General features: G+C 42.7%; 1 protein-coding gene across 2 annotated transcripts in view; it reads left to right on the forward strand.

Moving 5' to 3' along the window:
* Positions 1 to 979: 979 nt before the first annotated feature.
* SPI1 (Spi-1 proto-oncogene) overlaps positions 980 to 19,237 on the forward strand; it is a 44,746-nt gene continuing 26,488 nt past the window's right edge. For both annotated transcript variants that reach the window (XM_066633554.1, XM_066633561.1), the window contains exon 1: positions 980 to 1,305. In XM_066633554.1, the coding sequence (XP_066489651.1) occupies positions 1,261 to 1,305 (45 nt within the window). In that variant the 5' untranslated portion in view covers positions 980 to 1,260. The remainder of the gene's footprint in view (positions 1,306 to 19,237) is intronic.

The following is a 19,237-nucleotide window of genomic DNA, read 5'->3' on the forward strand; positions in this document are numbered from 1 at the left end:
TTCCACTTCTTTGGTATAAAACCTATATAGGTGGGGCCCCCATATCCACGGATTTTGCATCTGCGGATCTGGCACAACACAAGCCCCCTGGACCCATGGGGAGCCAGACTTGGCCTCACCTGTGCCAAGGGAAACCAGAAATGACGTTTTTGTGCCTTATAAGGCATTCTGATACCTGGAGAAGCTCTACAGGGAAACTGGCCAAAATGACCATTCTGAAGTACGTAGAGGCAGAGGGAAAATGTGTGCTGTCTCTACAGGCTTCAGAAAGCCCTCCAGAGGGGACCAGAGCATAGCTCCAATTCCCTTCAGAGGGCTTAAGAGGCTGGATTGCGAATTTGATTATCCACAAATTTTGACATCCATGGGGGGGGGGGGTCTGAGAACAGATCCCAATCTGTATATACATTTAGTATTAAAAGGGTCTGAATCTTCATAGTTGTCTGTTACATGACCTGTCCATTCAAGTATAGAATTCTGATGGGTTCCTCTAGGCCTCTTCTTTCCAAGGCACAATAGGGACAAAACATCAACAAAATGTATTTTGAGGAACATCAATCCTTTATCTGTTTATCTGTAATCCTTTCTGAACTCTTTCCAAAACTTTAGACTCCATCTTTGCTCTTTTATTACTTTGTCATCATTACATGATAGCGATGAAACTTATGTTCCCCAATGACTCCCATAGAGGTTGTCCAAAATCTAGGCCAGAGTGACTTCATTGTTCTAGAGAGAACTACTATCTACCATCATGCCATAAACCCTAAATGTATGAAAGCTCAGTTTCCCTTCACAGTCTCAAAATGTTATCTATCTGCGCCAATTTGTTCATATTTGCTTGGCCTGAGCTAAGCGAATGTTCTGTTGGTTATGTATGTAGCAAGAACCTGCCCATGGTTGATCAGGCTGGTGACAGACTTCCTGTTAAATGCCACAACTACTTGAAATGAGATTTATGCAAACTGGGTCTGAGGCTGTTCTGATGTCACACAAGCCGAAACAGCTCAAGGGCTATCTTCGTTCTACAGATACTCAGAGAAATCAGGAACTTCAGAAACGTCGAAGGGAAAAGCTCACCTTTAGACCACTTGAGAGAAAGTATGAAAACTAGTTAGGGGCCTTCCTGTCCTGGGCTGAATCACTGAAAAGAGTTTTCCAACAAATCCCAGGATTTCTATTTTTTTTTTCCTTTTGATTTATGTCATTTTTTTAAAAAGCCGGACAACTGAAATTAGAAAACTAGTTAAAGAAGTTGGCTGAATGTTGCAAGCTTGCAAAATGGAAGGATTTTCCCTTATTTCCCCTGTGAGTATGCGGGATTAATCTCAGCTTCATGTCTTTGACTTTTCCAATTGAATGCAAAGCAAAACAGGATTTGATGTTGAATAACCCAGTTTTTACATCAATAATGCTTGAACGTTGCATGCTAGCAGCTGCTGTGTACAATTCGTGCTATGCTAGTTAACAGTGTTTCCTTTCTTTGAGTCTTTTGTTTCTTTTGTAATCTCCCACTTTTGTAATCTCCCACTGCATTCACTGATATCACACCATTCTTTATTTATATATATAAGCTAGTACTCTTTTCCAAAAAGTTGGCTTTGCAGTGGAAGTTTGTTTTGGGCACAAGCCTAATCAGGTCTACTCAGAAGTAAATCCTATTTTGTTCAATGGGGCTTATTCTCAGGAAAATATGGTTAGGATTGCAGCCTTTGTGTGATATTATACTGTGCATTGTCACCTACAGTCGAATTTACATGTATGCATTAATAGCATATAGCTATACAGTATGTGAAAAAAGAACACATAACCAAGAGCAAAGAGTTGTATTCAAGGGTGGTTTATCCTTATTATGGATTAAATTTTGATTTCACTATCCATATTCTTCTGTAGGAATTCCTGATCTTTGTGATGAACCGCTACATGGGTTACAAAACTTTTTTGTCTCTGAAGTAATCCAGTTTCCATAGGTCCTTCATCTTAAATGGGGTGGCAATTCCAGAACTAATGGTCCATTCTCCTTTGAAATATTTTGTTCCATTTACTGCAGTCACTAATTTGGCTGGAGTTAATAGCTTTCTTGTTAATGAATAATGTCTAGAAATTAATGTCTTATGTGATTAATGTCTTGAGTCACATAATTGGTCAAGTACAACTTGGCGGTATCAAGACATGATTGGAACAATCAAAGAAATCTTAGGCAGGCCAAAACCACACTAGGTTGAGACTTAATCCTAAACACATCTACTCAGAAATCCTGCTCAGGACTTGATTTGTCTGTCTTTTTGCATGATGTGTGGCAGTATGGTTGTGTGGGATTGGCACTGCAGAAAAACTTGCACTGTGTTTTCAGTTTACAATTTAGGATATAATTATTAAGAACTGGAGATATTTGCATACAGTACCTCCCACTTTAAATAGTTCTGTGAACACCTTAATATTATCTCAATGACTTTGGTGAAGTGGATTCTCCCTGCTCAAATATATAATTGCAGTCTTTTCCAGGGCAGGATTTTCAGAACATAGTACAACTGTATGAGTACTGAAAACCAACAAAACATAGTGTATGCGCGGAGTACTCCATGTAGTACTAGCCTACCAGTCGGTCTTCTGTCTTTCAGCATTATTATAAAGAGTGCTAAGACTTCACTCATGCACATATGAGCTTACTTGGGAGTATGCCCTATTCAACAGTTTTCCTTCCAAGTAAACATCAAAAGGATACAGTGCGACAATGGAACCAATTACCCAGTGGGGTAGATGGGCTCTCCTTCACCAGAGATCTTCAAGCAGTGCCTGGACAGCCATCTGTAGGGCATGCTCTAAATATGGATTTCTTGCAGTGAGCAGGAGGTTCGCCTAACTCACCTACAGGACCCCCTCTGACTAAATATGTAGGGTGGGATTGCAAACTTGCATGAATGTGAGCAAGCAAAATGAGGTAATATCCCCTGTAATGGGTGTAAACCACTAGCTGCAGCATCAATGTGGGATGGGGGTTGTTAACCACACAAGAGGAGATCCCTTCAAAAGTAAGGCAACGCCAACCTTTTCCACTGAAGAGTTATTAAGGCTGCAGCCTAATGGGTGTTTACCAAACAGTTCCATTGAATTCAGTGAGTTTTACTTCTGAGTAAAGACACATAGTGTGGGAGAGGTGCATGTTATTTAAGAGAGGATCTCTGTAAAGTGTTGTAATCGGCCTCCTTGTATTGGGTGGTCCTTTTCAGGGGTGGCATTAGAGGTTTTCCAATTCAGGCACTGGTTGAGGACCTACACCCATCAGAGGAGCCACTTGGTCAGGCTGAACCCTGAACCCTCAGTATCAGAGACAAAGGCAGCAACCAATACACCATTGGGGGCAGGCAGAGGGCACCATGGGGCCCCAGTGAAAGGCTTTCCTCAGGGCCCCCAGCAACCTGGCACCAGCACTGGTTCTATAACATGCCTCTTCTCATGTTTGGGTTCTCTTGTTAAATGTTGAAGTATTCCAGGATAATTAGCAGCCTTTATATTTCCTCTTGGTAGGATACATTAAGACTCTACAAATTCGACACTGGAAATATTACATGGATAGCCGGGTACTATGTAATGTGTTCACCTGTAAGCATTTTATGGGATCATTTGCAAAGATTCTGAGATTCAATCTGCTGGGAAAAAAGCTTTGTTTTGGTGCCGTTTGAGATGCCTGGAAAGTCATTACTCCATCTGCAGTTTCATTCGTTGCATCTCAGAAAGGCTATTGAACATAAAGCTAGAAAAGGACACTACAGAGCTATAGTAGTGGTTTCCAAACTGCGAGCCGAGGCTCCCTGGGGAACTGCAGAATCCAGCCAGGGCAGCCATAGAATACTCACAAATAACCAGCTGCCCTATACAATGTATATGATTATAGCCTAATGGGGGGCCACTGCCAATGGCCCAGTAGGTCAATGGAGCCACCAGTCAAAAAAGTTTGGGAACCACTGAGCTAAAGCATTTTGGCCTTTTCAGATTAGAAAAAAAGATGATTATGGGGGAGTTGAGAGTGGTTTCTAAAACCACAAAAGAGTGTGAAGGTGGAGAAATTGTTCAGTTACAGGATCACCCTGTGATATATAACTGGATCTCCTTTGAAGAGACGCGCACAGAGGTCAGTAGTCTTTTAAAATATGGAAAACCTGACTGCACTGCATCTTTGATCCAGGTATATTAGGGGAGCACTCTACATTCAAAGTAGTTGTGGCATGTTTCGGAACAGCTTACTCTTGATTTTGCAAAATAGATATGAATACATTTTTGAGTGGACTGTGAGTGTCCTTGCAGGCCAGCCTTCTCCAATTCTTCTATTTTGTGAGTGCTCATTTGTTCCAAACACATTTTACTGCACCTGTATATGCAATATACTATAAGATCTTCCTTGCTATTGGATAAGATGATACAGGTGACCAAATTTTGGGGTGAAAAAGTTCACATTGGAGTACTATGGCCATTGGTAAGGGCTCAATGACTTCATCCTAGGACATTTAGGGTACAATCCTATGTATGTCTACTCAGAAGTAAGTCCTATTGTGTTCAGTGGGGCTTACTCCCAGGAACGTGGGGATAGGATTGCAGCCTTATTTATCCATAATTAAAAAATAGTAATAAAACATAAAAATGCATAAATAAAAACAAATCCCAATGACCCCAACAGAAAGGAGATGGGTATTAAGAGTGGGGATGGGGAATGAAATTGCAAATTATGGTGAGAGGCCTGCCCTAGACAAAAAAAGTTTTTGCTACGTGATGAAACCATTGGTGAGGGGGCCAAATGGGCCTTCACGGGAGGAAAATTTCAGAGTTTGGGGGGGTCATGACTGAAAAGGACGCATGAGGATCCTTCCCCCAATTGGGCTTCAGAGAAAGGGGACATGGAGCAAAACCCCAGATGTTTGATAAAATGGGTACACAGATTCAAACAGGGAAAGACAATCCTAGCAAGTATCTCACATTATAGAATGCCGACATCTCTGTGGAATTCAGGGCCAGCTCAGTTTGCAACCAGCCAGACTGAAGACACTTAGGGCACAATCCTAACCAGGTGTACTCAGAAGCAAGTCCTATTTTGTACAATGGGGCTTATTCTCAGGAAAGTGTGGTTAGGATTGCAGCCTATGTCTAGCAAGTGATAGTCTAGCTATCATTAGCCATTACTTAATGGCTCTCACAGCTTGTATAGGGATTCTATTCCTTTAACAGTCACAGAACAATAGCAACTAATACCCAGCAAAGAATGAAAGCAGACAATAAATTGTAGGAGCAACTGAATCCTGGCTGTTCTTCTAGTCCCGCTAAATAACAGACCTTAAGCTTTTTGCTGAGCCTGAAGGTTCAACACATACATCTCAAACAGCATACACAGGCAACATGCTTCTACTTCTGCTGTCCCCCTGCTGATCTGCTTAGCTGACATTGACCTTTATTGGGCTAGCACCAAGGGTTGACTAGGCCAGGCCTAAGTCAAGGACCCTCCTTCCATTAGGAGGTCTACTCAGCCTGACCAAGCCCTGAGCCTTCAGTCCCAGTGGCAGCAGTAGGGCCCATGTACCATCTGGGAGTGAGCAGGAATGCCATGGCAGGGTGCAATGCCCCAGGGCCCCCATAAACTTGGCACCAACACAGGTTAGGACAGACTGAATAGTCAGCCATGGTCTTCCATAGAAAAAGATACTATGTTTCTGCTTCATCAGCCTCTTCACTTCTTGGATTATCCATGGAGGCATTTTCTGAAGATCAGTTAGGCTGAGGGCCCAATCCTATCCAACTTTCCACCAATTATGCAGTCATGTCCAATGGGGGCCATGCTGCATCGGGGGGGGGGGCAGTCATGGAGGCCTCCTCAAGGTAAGGAAACATTTATTCTCTTACCTTGTGGCTACATTTTGGCTATATTGGCACTGGAGAGTCGGACAGGATTGAACCCTCAGGGTTGGTCTCCCATCAGTTATGGTTAGGTAACCTGCTTTCAGGGTTCCATTTAAGGGCAGCAAATGGACAATGATTGATTTTTTTCCCATTTATAATAATTGTGCATGCCTTTTGACTTCAGACACCAAAAGTGCCTCAAGCTGTCACTGGGGATGAAGTAGAAACTTCTCAGTTCTGGCTCCAAGTTATAAAACAGTTTCTCCAAGGAAACTCCCCAGACCGCTTCTCGTCTTGCCTTTCGCTATATAGTTTGCCAAGACGTTTTGTTAAAAGGTAGTTGATTTCCTTCTGCTATTCCTTTGATTTCCTTCTGCTGCTATTTGTGTTACTTAGGCAGTTTTATTCTGCTACATTTTCCCTTTGATATTGTTTTGCTTGCAAATTTGTAATAGTTTGCATAGGGCCTTGAGTAACTCCTTGGAAAGGTAGCACATATATAATACAAATATTTTTTAAAAATGTTTCTGCTTGTGTGTTTATGCTGTGAATTGGGAGCCTGGAAATCTGCCTTGTTGACATGTCTTGAGAAAATATCTGGAGCCACAAACAGCATAGAGTATAACATTTAACACTTAACAGAGGGGAATATAGCCCCAGTGAGATATACGCACACTAAGAAATGCCCGTAGTCCAGAAGTTAGTAAGGTTGCCATGGTCTGAGAAGGGATGTTTTAAATGATCTTCCAACCCTTTCTAAAAACCATACAGTTATTTTGTAATTCTTTCCAAGGAAATGAGGTTAGGCCAGTCCGTTAAACCAGCCTCAGCTGCGCATCATGGAGAGTCACTGGGTGTTTCTGAATCATCTGCCTGAGAATATTTATACCATAATTAAAAATAACTAGATCTGAATGTGGTATATTTACGAAGCAATCCAAAGTAGTTCTATTGGATATAAAACAAATTCTGTGTTGCCAATAACCTCCCTCCCCCAGGTAGTAATTTATTTTTGAAAAAAATATTCTGATTGCGCCATAAAGAGTGACCTTCCAAACTGGAATTCTTCTGGAAGGTCATGGACTGGTAAATCCATAGGTAAATCCCAATTATTAAGTGTAATGGGTGGCAACTTCCATAATGTTACATAGAATTCTTCTTCACTGGTTTCACATAAACCAGCAGCCAATTGGCAGCCAATTATTAAAGCTAAAGTTCATGGAAAAAAACTAAGATGAGGCTATACTGTAGTAATAGTCACATGTGATAAGAGTTAATGCTATATTTTTGTGTCACATAGTATAGAGCATACTTCTGCAGGTCAGGGGCATATCATGATAATTTCAATAGGATCAATAGCATTATTTGTAGTCTTGAGTTGCATCCTCTGATATATGAACTGGACAGTGCGATTCCTTGCATGTTTCCTCAAAAGTCCCATCGTCTTCAATAGGTCTGCCTTCCAGGTAAGTTCTTTGGATTGCAGCCTAAGCAGCCACATTGGCACGATTCTGATTATTAATATTTGAGATTGCTCTGAGAGCCTACGTTTTTGGGTTCCACTTAGAGCAATGTTTCTCAACATTTGTCCTCTGCTATACCACTTCACATTGTCCACCTATTGGAAATATCAGCCGAGGTAATTGGCGATGATGTCATCACCAGTCACTTCCGGATTGAGAGGCCAGATGCAATGCAACAAACACTGCAGCAACTGTTACCCTGCACATGCCTGATCTCGTCTGATCTTGGAAGCTAAGCAGGGTCAGGCCTGGTTAGTACTTGGATGGGAGAGCGCCTGGGAATACTTGGTGCTGTAGGCTTATACCATAGTCTTTTGAGACTGAAGGTTGCCAACCATTGTTAAGAGGCTCAGGGCAGACAGGAGGGCCTTTTCAAGTGTGTGAAAAGCACATTGAGCCAAGCATCCTACTGCTGCTTGTCATGTTGCACTGCTGGTCTCACTGCCAGGCAGTGAGAGTGTGGGGGTGTAGTGCATACCATTGGACACCACCTCATCCCTCTGTGCATAGCACCAGACACCACCTCATACTGGTGCTACAAGTACCACTGCTTGAGAAACACTGCCTTAGGGATTTGCTTGTATCTTCTAATTTTTTTTTTAATAAAATAAGCATTCCCAAAAGCATTTTGGTCATTTAAAATGTTTGGGATATTTACAATGAAAGACTCCTAACAGGGTGGAAAGTGGTCAAGCTTGGCAGCAATTGCACACAAAGTGAGATTTCAGGGTTTCCCTCAAGGTTAACCATCTGAGAATTTTCAGAAGAAATCAGATCAGTTTCTATAAGACAAGTGAAATTTCTTAGATGGTTTCTGCATTTTCTGCAGAATGATTTTCTTCAATGATTTTTTGTCACCCTAACCTACTTATAGCCCATTCCTATCCCCTGCCACTCCATGGCATGTAACTGTGCAAACAGAGCATGTGCTGCATGCTATTGGAGGGGAGAATCAGATGGTCATTAAGATGCAAGTAAAAAACTTTTTACTTACTTTCCAGTAGGCTGCCTTATCACCTGTGAGCATCCTTGGACCTATACCAGCTATTTGCAGGAGTAAGGAGTGGAAAGGGGTAGGGTGGGTTGGAAGATTGGTGATAAGATCTTGCATGCACTTTTGCTGATGAGATCCACCCCAGTAGTAGATGATTCCTCAGTAACAGGATGAGCCCTTCCTAAAAGGCATGGAATTACACAGAGGTTAACTAGGGTTTGCATGACCTTTTGCAAGAGCTTATTGTGTCATTAGGGGGGCTTTGCAACTTACCTAAGCCAGCACTGGCCTCCAGGCAGTGCAGGGAGTCTGTGGACACCTCTTTAGGGCTCCCCAAGACTCCAAAATGCTAAAAAGGTTGTTGTAACCTACTTCCAGTTTGCGATCTTGAAACCAGAGGTTTGTTGCAATAGTTTTTTTAAAATGTTTTTGAGGCTTGGGGAGCGCTGAAGAGGTGTCCGTGTGGACACCCCCTGGAGGCCAGGGTTGGTTTAGGTAAGTTGCAAAACCCCCCTTTCGGCCCTGGCAGTGATGCAATCATGACAATTGCATTGCCGCCTTTGCCCCTCCTCCTCAGCTACTTACCTTGGTTCCGCTGCCTAAATGAATTTCCTAAATGAATTTCCCTCTCTAGGGAAAAGCATTCAGATCAATGGACATCTGAAGAAATTGGAGAAAGTTAGTTCTAACATCCCTTCTGAGGGCTTTGTTTTGCATTAGGATACAAGAGGTCATCCTGTTTTGTACCACAAAGGTAGAAGCAGAGGAAATTTGTTGCACTTTTGTCAGCATCTATGGTTGACTTGCATACGTCTTTGGTATTGTGTTACTGCCTGCTCCCCACTCACAGCACAATCTTATGCATGTCTACTCAGAAGTAAGTCCCATGGGGTTTACTCCCAGGAAAGTGTGTATAGGATTGCAGCCTTAGCTGATTATTATAGACAAAGCCCCGAGTGCTTCAAACACAATGTGGAACACGTAAGAATGGCACCCTTTCATATTTTGGAGTTGGTGTGGCATGCTTGCCAAGTCAACCCCCTCCCCCCCAGGTTCAGAGATATTTATTCCTAGGAGCCCAGATACCCATGGTGTGTAAACTCCTACTAGTCCTTGCAGTATGCCAGCTGGCACAGAAATAGTACCAGCAGGGCCTATGCTGTCCTCTGGGCTTGCTTTCTTTGGGTCTGTCCAAGGTAAAGGTACTTGTCTTTCCCTATCACACTTCCTGCACTCCAAATTCTGAGGTGATAAGCCCCCATCTGGATGAGGCCATAATCCACAAGACCATAGAAAGGAAACAGCAGGCAACTTTCATATCCCTTTCTGAGTTGCAGTTCTTTGATTCCTTCTGTAACACAAAGGGCTTCTTTCTTGGCAATATAATATGAATACGGTTTTTAAATGTTATCAGTAGTTAAGATTTTTCCTTATCAATAGCAATAAATTAGAAATAAAGGATAACTTTTTAAGTTAAAACCAAACATTTTGAAAAATGTATCTCATCCTTTTGTGTAGAATAGAACTATTGAGACAAAAAGCAGCCTCTAATAATTAAACTATGTCCCTGTTGATATGATCTGACGCCTCTGTGAAATTATGGAATATTCAGTATTCTATATTTCAACCAGTTAAGCAGGAAGAAAAGGAATAAGATAGAAGATAAAAGAGTTAAGAAACAGGAGGATGAGATGAAAGAGGGGTAGATGTTTATATGTCAATTGACCAAGAACTCAGATTTCAGGTCACAACACAGTTATTGTTTTGGGGCAATACTGTGACAGACAAAGCAATCCAAAAGGCATCCTGTACCTTTGTACCACGTACCCCTTTGTCAGGACAACCCAGCCATGAGGTCTGCTGATGTGGTTCCTTCAAGTGGCAGGATGGAGGAAATGACAAACTGGCAGTGTAAAGTCATGCACATTGGGGCAAAAACTTTAGATATAGGCTGATGGGTTCTGAACTGTCTGTGACAGATCAGGAGAGAGATCTTGGGGTGGTGGTGGACAGGTCGATGAAAGTGTCGACCCAGTGTGCAGCGGCAGTGAAGAAGGCCAATTCTATGCTTGGGATCATTAGGAAAGGTATTGAGAACAAAACAGCTAGTATTATAATGCCGTTGTACAAATCTATGGTAAGGCCACACCTGGAGTATTGTGTCCAGTTCTGGTCGCCACATCTCAAAAAAGACATAATGGAAATGGAAAAGGTGCAAAAGAGAGCGACTAAGATGATTACGGGGCTGGGGCACCTTCCTTATGAGGAAAGGCTACAGCGTTTGGGCCTCTTCAGCCTAGAAAAGAGATGCCTGAGGGGGGACATGATTGAGACATACAAAATTATGCAGGGGATGGACAGAGTGGATAGGGAGATGCTCTTTACAATCTCACATAACACCAGAACCAGTGGACATCCACTAAAACTGAGTTTTGGGAGAGTTAGAACAGACAAAAGAAAATATTTCTTTACTCAGCGTGTGGTCGGTCTGTGGAACTCCTTGCCACAGGATGTGGTGCTGGCATCTGACCTGGACGCCTTTAAAAGGGGATTGGACAAGTTTCTGGAGGAAAAATCCATTACGGGGTACAAGCCATGATGTGTATGCGCAACCTCCTGATTTTAGAAATGGGTTATGTCAGAATGCCAGATGCAAGGGAGGGCACCAGGATGAGGTCTCTTGTTATCTGGTGTGCTCCCTGGGGCATTTGGTGGGCCGCTGTGAGATACAGGAAGCTGGACTAGATGGGCCTATGGCCTGATCCAGTGGGGCTGTTCTTATGTTCTTAACCGATAAACATGCCAAGGCTTTCACAGCTGGAATCCATATCAGATTATAAACTGTTTTTTGGGCTGAGTGCCATGGTCTAATTTTGTATCTGAGGAACCTAAACAAATCCTGAAAAGGCAGTGTTAACTACTACCACCCTAAAATTAAGTTAAAAAACTGAAGGCTGAAAACTAAAAAGCTAAAACTCAACCTAAAAACTAAAGAACTAAAAACCTACCCTAAAACCAAAGACAAAGCCTAAAAGTAAAACTTCATCTGAAACTAAAAACTAAACCATAGAAGTTAAAGCTAAGACTCTAAGCACTAAAACCAATGTTTAGAACTAAAATTAGAATTAAGGCTACAACTAAAATAAATACTAAAAACAAGGATTAAGATTGGAGTCTAAATAAACTAGAGAACTGAATACCTTACATTTCACTCACTGCTTTGGTAAGCTTCCTCAGGCAGTAGAACTGGATGCTCACTTGTTCTTATACAGGCTGTGACTAATTGTCTATTGAATTAGGAACATTGTTGGCAACCCCAACTGGCTCCTTACTCTCTGAGTAGCATTTTTCAGGGCTGGTAACCATGCATTACTAATGCTCATTATTTCTTATTTCCTGTTCAGATTGTTTTGATGCTTATGTATTTCAGTTGCTTCTCTGTACCTGTGTGCATGGTAATGTACAGTTTTAGATAACACCTCCATGTGTTCACAATCCACTTTATGTCCTGTTGTCACCAAGTGCTGTGCAATTGCTGATTTTTCAATCTGTTTTAAGTGACAAGTCTTTCATGTTCCTTCACTTGGGTCTGTATACTCCTTTTTGTAGCGCTGATGTACACCTTTCCACAACATGGGAACCAGTATACCCATCTGTAAACATGGATCTCTTTCATCTTTTGGTGGTTGCAGGACCTGCTGCAGCTTGACTGTTGGTTTACAAATTACCTTAATATTTACCTTCTACAGCAGTCTTCCTGTTATATAGTGGGTCTGTGCAAATAAAGGAAGGCATAGATATAACAACTCAATACATTTATTCCATCTTCAGAACAGGACCTGGCAATGAATTTCAAGGAAACCACCCCTGGCTTTTTATAGCCTTTAGCTCCGCCCAGAGTTCCCATGATTGGTGCAACTGAAACATTAACTAGAGGGCCAAACGGATGGTAGGATTTCGATCCACCACCCGATTGGCCAGCCATACATCTGGGCCAATCAGTTATGCAGGATTTCGATCCTACATAACTCGCATACATAACACTTCCTATGCTATTTGTGACATGTTCAATATAGAGGAGAAAAGGCCCAATCCTGTCCAACTTTCCAGCACTGGTGCAACCCTCAATGCAGCCCCAAGATAAGGAAACAAATGTTCCCATAACTTGAGGAGGCCTCTGTGACTCCATCCCCAACACAGGAAGCAATGCACACCCCGTAGGCACAGCAGCACTCAAAAATTGGATAGGATTGGGCCCTAAAGCCCTGGCCTTTGGTACTGGTGACTCCCCTTCTTTTTGAGATTTGTTCTTTGTCTTTTTTGGGAAGCTCTTCTTATCTCTTGCTTTGTATAACCATTAGCTTGTAATGTTTGTTCCAATGAAGCATTTCTTCTAGGTACTGTGGCTCTGAAATTCACCTGGCTCTATCCATTAATGTTTTTATGACCCCCATCTTCTGTCTTGGATGATGATTGGAAGTTTTATTTAAATAACTGTGTGTGGGCTTTCTATATGCTTTATGTCCCAAACTTCCATCCTCCTTTCTAATAATCAAGACATCTAAAAAAGGCAATTTCCCCTCATTTTCTTTTTCCATAGTAAACCTTAAAGAGGGATGGATGTTATTAATGTGCTGCAAAAATTTATCCAGATCTGCCTCATCAGGGGTTGTCCTGCACCTAATACCCACCTGCCACCTCTCCTGGCCTGCTGCCTGTCTGACCACTCCACCTGGGCATTGCCCCATCATCTGCATGCACAGTTCACCTGGAGAGCTAGTAGAAGGAGGATTGGCAGGGGTTACCCAACCTCTCGCAGCAGGAGGAAGCCTACCTCTTCCTCCAGCGGTAGAATGGGAGGAGGAAGAGGTAGCTAGCATTGTGATCCTGTCCCTGATCAGGAAAAGGGCTGCCCCCACCCTTCCTCCTAAACTGGCCAGTGGGGAGAATATTAGGAATAGAGTTCCACTCCCAGGATCCTTCTCACCCAGCCAGTTTAGAAGAAACAGAAGCAATGGGGGAGGTGGTAAAGTCATGGAAAAGGAAATGGTGCAGTCATAGCCATAGTGATGGGGGTTCATGCTAGCACACACAAATATAAAAAAAGAAAAGTGTGGGCAGAGATGCTCAGCAGCATTTCAGAAGCCAGCTCAGCTTGGGCCAGCTAGCCCTTTGTTTACATGTCACTTGTCCTCAAGACACCAAGTTCTGCTACCCAATATCGGGTGGAAAATGGATGTCATATTTCGCAACTTGGGTGTCATGTTTCCCATACTCTCCAGCAGTACATATTTGCATTGCCACAGTACCTGCTATTTAATTTTAGTAGCACTTGAACAACTTGCTTGTTTACTGTCACATTTTTAGGTCTCTCTTCTCAAGTAAAGAACCACCTGATTACTTTTTGAGACATGGGAGGTTTACTGCCAATGCTTGTCTACTTACAGCTTTAGCTATATTAATTGCCAAGGCTCCCTTGACTCATCCTGTATTCTTAGTTGAATCATGGTGGATTTATACACCATAGATACCTGAGGAGGCTCAGGAATATCAAAATATATTATCAAAATAATATATCAAAATACAGGTATAAGGTTTTTTGCCTATAAAAAAAATACAGCTATAAGAGTTTTGGATCAAAGTGCCACTTCTAATCTATAGGCATTTTCTGTTTTCAAATGTGTTGAGGAAGACTATGGTAGGATGTGGCATTTGAGAGTCCAATCCTCTGTATGTCTGCTCAGAAGTGAGTTCCATTATAGTCAATGGGGCATACTCCCAGGAAAGTGTCGACAGGACTGCAGCCTGATTTACAGCTTATACCTATGCCTGTCTACTCAGAAGTAAATCCAGATATATCTTGATGGGTCTTACTCCCTAAGCTAGTGTGCACATGATTGGAACCTGTTTTTGATCAAAGCGATCAATGTCTGACTCTTGTTGATTCTTGCCCATTTTCTTGCCACTTCACAGCTAAGATGAACAGATGGACACCCCCACTTTCTTGTTCACTCTTCCATCTCCACTTTTTTCTGTCACAGCAAAAGTACCAGAGTTAGCTTTCCTAATTTTGGGAGGTGGGTGGGTTGTTTGATTTATCCAATCTTCTAATTAATGGTGAACTTTTTACCAAGCGACTGATTACTTGCTGATTTGCTTGGCAGAGGCTCCCATAAGAGATGGCAATCTTCTGAAATGTCTTTCCTTTATATCAGAGGAAAGGTTCTGTGCATTTCCCCCCCCCCCTTAGCTGTATTGAGACACACTTTTAAAAATAGGGCTATATTTCAGATAAAATACACACCCAGTATGGCCATGTTCAGAATTTTTGAGGACTCCTGTACCTTTAAGAATGACATTGAATTTGACATTTCATAAGGGGTGACATTTCCCAACACCTTGTTGCAATAAATGGTGGAATCAGCACCTGGTGGAACGGTTTCTTCTCTGCCACTCTTAAAGGTATAGGAGCCCTCTCAGAGTCTTAAGCTACTAACCTTATATACACCCTAATTTTTTTTTCTAAACAGTCACTGTGTTGCCCAATAAATGCCCATTTATTCTCCTTTGTTATTCCCAATCCTCATATTTTTCCTTAATGTTTTAATACTGCATTTTCTGAGCACCCAAAGTACATTAAACTGACATTGTGATTGCTTTGTGGATTTTGGTTATAAAAATGTCATGCAGCACAATCCATACATGTTGAATCAGATTGCAGTGGAACAGACTCTCAAGCAAGTGGGTATCTGGCTACAACCCCAAGAACTCTGGGTATTTTTTGTAACTCTGGGCTATAATTCTGAGTGACCAAGGGCCCAATCCTATCCAATTTTCCGGCGCTGGTGCAACCATGCCAATGAGGCATGCGCTGCATCCTATGGTGGGGAGGCAGCCACAGAGGTAAGGGAACATTTTTCCCTTACCTCAGGGCTGCATTGCAGCTGCACCAGTGTTGAAAAATTGGATAGGATTGGGCCCTGAGTTCTTCTCCCTTCACCTCTCCCATATGAGGCCTGCATTATTATGTAACCATTGAATGTTTCCTTCTTGCTGCAACATGTTTATAATGGGCCAAAAACTACATTCACAGCCTCTGAATAGTTCTATAGGGTTGCCTGCATGTGCTACAGTGAGTAAGAAACTTCATTCACTCAACCCAAAAGAGCAGCTGAGAAGTACCACATCAGCTCAGCAGAAAGAAGGCAGAGCTCATGGCCTTGGTTCTTCAGCACACAATATCTAACAGAGCAGGAAGAATAAAAGAAAGTCAGGGGTTCACCTCATGGCACATTCTGTGGGACGCTGCTGAGTATGGCTGCAATCCTAACCACACTTTCCTGAGAGTAAGCCCCACTGAACAAAATAGGACTTACTTCTGAGTAGACCTGGTTAGGATTGTGCCCTATGTGCTTTAAGGGTACAGGTACTTCTCTCCTTGAAACAGAAGAAAACAAAATTCTTAGAGTGTTTGCCTGTCCTGCCAAAATGTGATCCTTTATCTGCTCTATCATAAAAAGAAAATGGGCATCTTATGGCCTTCATCAAGCCCTGCCGCACATGTACAAATTAATGCAAGCAACCAATATAATAGCCAGGATTGGTCCATTCAAGTGACTAAGCGAAACAGCTGCTTTGACCAGTAGCCTGGTGGAAAACTGGTGGGGATGCCCCATGCCCACCCACTGCCTGCACTGGCCCCTTCCTTCATGGCCACTCCACCCAGGCACTCTGAATGAGTGAGAGAAGGATGGCAGCATAGCTTATCTCCCTCTCTTTGTCCTTTTCCAGTAGCAGCAGGACAGGGTGACCAGATACAGTGTACCTATACCTTTAACTATTGAACAGAAGAGGAAATGTTGGCAGGTGCAACTTTTTAAATCCTTCCATGTTGAGTTGCACCTGCCAAAATTTCTACTTCTATACAATGGCACTCTGTCCTCCATTGTATCTCATCACTCTGTAGAAGGAAAGAGGTAGCCACTACTTCTACATCCATTGCCTTCAGGCAACTGCAGCCTTTGCTGCTGTCTGCTTTCGTTAAACTAACTTGGTTGGGAGGATGCTGAGATTGGAGAGGATCCACTCCCAAAATTCTCTGGCCAGTATAAAGGAAGCAGTGGTGATGAAGGCAATGTGATGAGATGTCTGTACTAGAGGAAGTAGTAGGTTAGGTAGTAAGGGGGTGGGGGTACATGCATATGCAGACTAGAGGCAGACAGAGGCATTTGGTGCTGATGGGCCTTGGTTGGCTTGAGCCAAGCCTGATGACACCTCCAAGACCAGTCTCAAAATCCACTCTGGGATGTTGGGCTGAGACACCTCCCTTATGAGGAAAGGCTACAGCATTTGCAGCTCTTCAGTCTAGAAAAAAGGTGCCTGAGGATTATACAGGGGATGAATAGAATGGATAGAGGGATGTTCTTTTTCCCTCTCACACCAACACTAGAACCAGGGAACATCCACTAAAATTGAGTTTTGGGAGAGTTAGGACAGACAAAAGAAAACATTTCTTTTCCCAGCATGTAATTAGTCTGTGGAACTCCTTGCCACAGGACATGGTGATGGCATCTGGCCTAGATGCCTTTAAAAAGGGATTGGACAGAATTCTGGAGGAAAAGTCTATCACAGAATATAAGCCATGATGCGTTTGTGCAGCCTACTGATTTTAGAAGTAGGCTACCTCAGAATGGCAGATGTGAGGGAGGGCACCAGGTTGCAGATCTCTTATTGTCACGTGTGCTCCCTGAGGCATTGGTAGGCCACTATGAGATACAGGAAGCTGGACTAGATGGGCCTCTGATCCAGTGGGGCTGTTCTTATGTTCCTTTTTATATACTCTTGAGGCCTGATCTGGTGGGGCTCTTTTTATATTCTTATGATTCTACTTGTTAGTTCATTCATTTATTTATTAACAATAATGTATACTCTGGTTTTAGCCAAACAGCAACAAATAAGCTTACAGAACAAATAAAATACAACAAACATAACGTAAAAATAAATTAAAATCAGATAATTAAAACAGCAATAAAAACAAAGTTCACCTACTACTACATTGGTGCAGATATGTACACCCAGAGCCTTACTTTAAAACAGCTCTCAGGCACAAGTTACAATGATACTAAGGACTGCCAAGAAAGAAATGTTTATCTTTCATCATTCATAACTCTGGTGCATCTTATCAATAGCCAGCAACCAAAGTCTGAAAACTGAGAATTGTTCGAGAGGTCCCGTCCCCCCCCCATCCTAAAACAAACTCTAATGAAATGCTGTTTGTATTCATGTGGAAACCAATAAAGATCTAACTGTGCAAACATGAAAACATTATTCCCCTGTAGCCCTTCAGAGGGGCATCTGCAGCTTGGGTCTGGCCTCTCTTCCAATGGCAGGTAAACATAAGAGTTTTTTCCTGTAACTGCAGCACTTCCTGATGTCTCCATTATTGCTCTAGCTAGTCTCTTCTGGTTACACATCAGCGTAATGACGCAATGTATTTGTGGAGGAGTTTCAGAGCCAGCAGAAGCAGCAGAAATGTCGACCTGTGCAGAAGAAAGGACAATTGAGAGTAGCAGATTCTACTCATGGCATCCACTCAAAGACAGAGCCTTTCTTACATAATTTTTTTTGAGCTCCACAAACACAACAAACACAATTTTCAGGTAACTGTGCTAGTTGTCAAAGGTGATGCGGGCCAGATAAGGGTTGCACATGAAGGTGCTGTTTGCCAGGACCCAAGGGATCAGCTGCCCCCTTGCCCCTCTGGTGGCTGGGCATCTTGAAACGGTAATCATTCAGACTCAGGTTGACCAGATACAATGGACGACAGAGTGCCTATGCCTCGAACCACTGAATAGAAGAGGGAATTTTCAGAGGCTCAGTGTGGAGGGGTTTAAAAAGCTGCATGTGCCAGAATTTCCTCTTCTATACAATGGTAAAAGGTATAGGCACTCTACTGTATCTGGTCACCCTGCTCAGAGAACTGGGGCTTAGCACTCCTTGGAAGAAATTCTGGAGCAGAATATAAATGGATTTGAGATAGATACATTATTGTTGCATGTTGTCTGGGGAGGAGTTTGCTATCTGTTTTTAAGCCGCTTCCCCCTCAGACAGGCAAACCTGCAGAAGATGCTGATCAGATCCACTTCTTTAATATCCCAGAGTATTTCAAATATTTGGGAGAGGCTCGTGCCGTGTGCAGTTTGCCTCACTCATAGCTGATGTCTGCTTATGAAGCCTCACTTCCCTTTCAGTACTGAACAGGTCCTTCTGGGATATCGCCTAGCTAGGTTCCAAAAGGCCCTGTAGATGAACCAGGTCACTGTTTGGGTGCGTTGGCTGGAGCGCAAATGCTAGCAGCTAATGGATCTTGATCCAGGTGGACTTCTGCTTCAATTGGGAGCTCCTGGCAATACCACCCAAAGACAGGCATACCAAAGTTTGTGAGCTTGAATAAGTCTGAAAAGTGATCTAAGAGCAGAACTGAATCCACTAGTGTCAGAGAATGAGAGTGATCTAAGAGCAGAACTGAACCAACTAGTGCCAGAGACTGAGAGGCTGCTATGGCATGAATCCAAAAGTGAACAGCTGATGTCTAAGGTGTGTGTGTGTGTGTGTGTGGTGCTGGTGGGATCTTGGAGAAGATTCTCTACCAGCAACTCAACTTGAGTACCATTCTCACTATCATCATAAAACAGTAGGGAGCAATGGGCTCATGGTGAATAATAAGCCATTCCCTGTCATACACCATTTCCTAGAATTCTCTATAGTATAGTGTTTCTCAAACTGTGCATTGGTATGTTGGGTGGGTCGCAAGCCAATTTCAGGTGGGTCCCCATTC

Source organism: Tiliqua scincoides, chromosome 1 (genome assembly GCF_035046505.1).
Source record: "Tiliqua scincoides isolate rTilSci1 chromosome 1, rTilSci1.hap2, whole genome shotgun sequence".
NCBI classification, from domain to species: Eukaryota; Metazoa; Chordata; class Lepidosauria; order Squamata; family Scincidae; genus Tiliqua; species Tiliqua scincoides.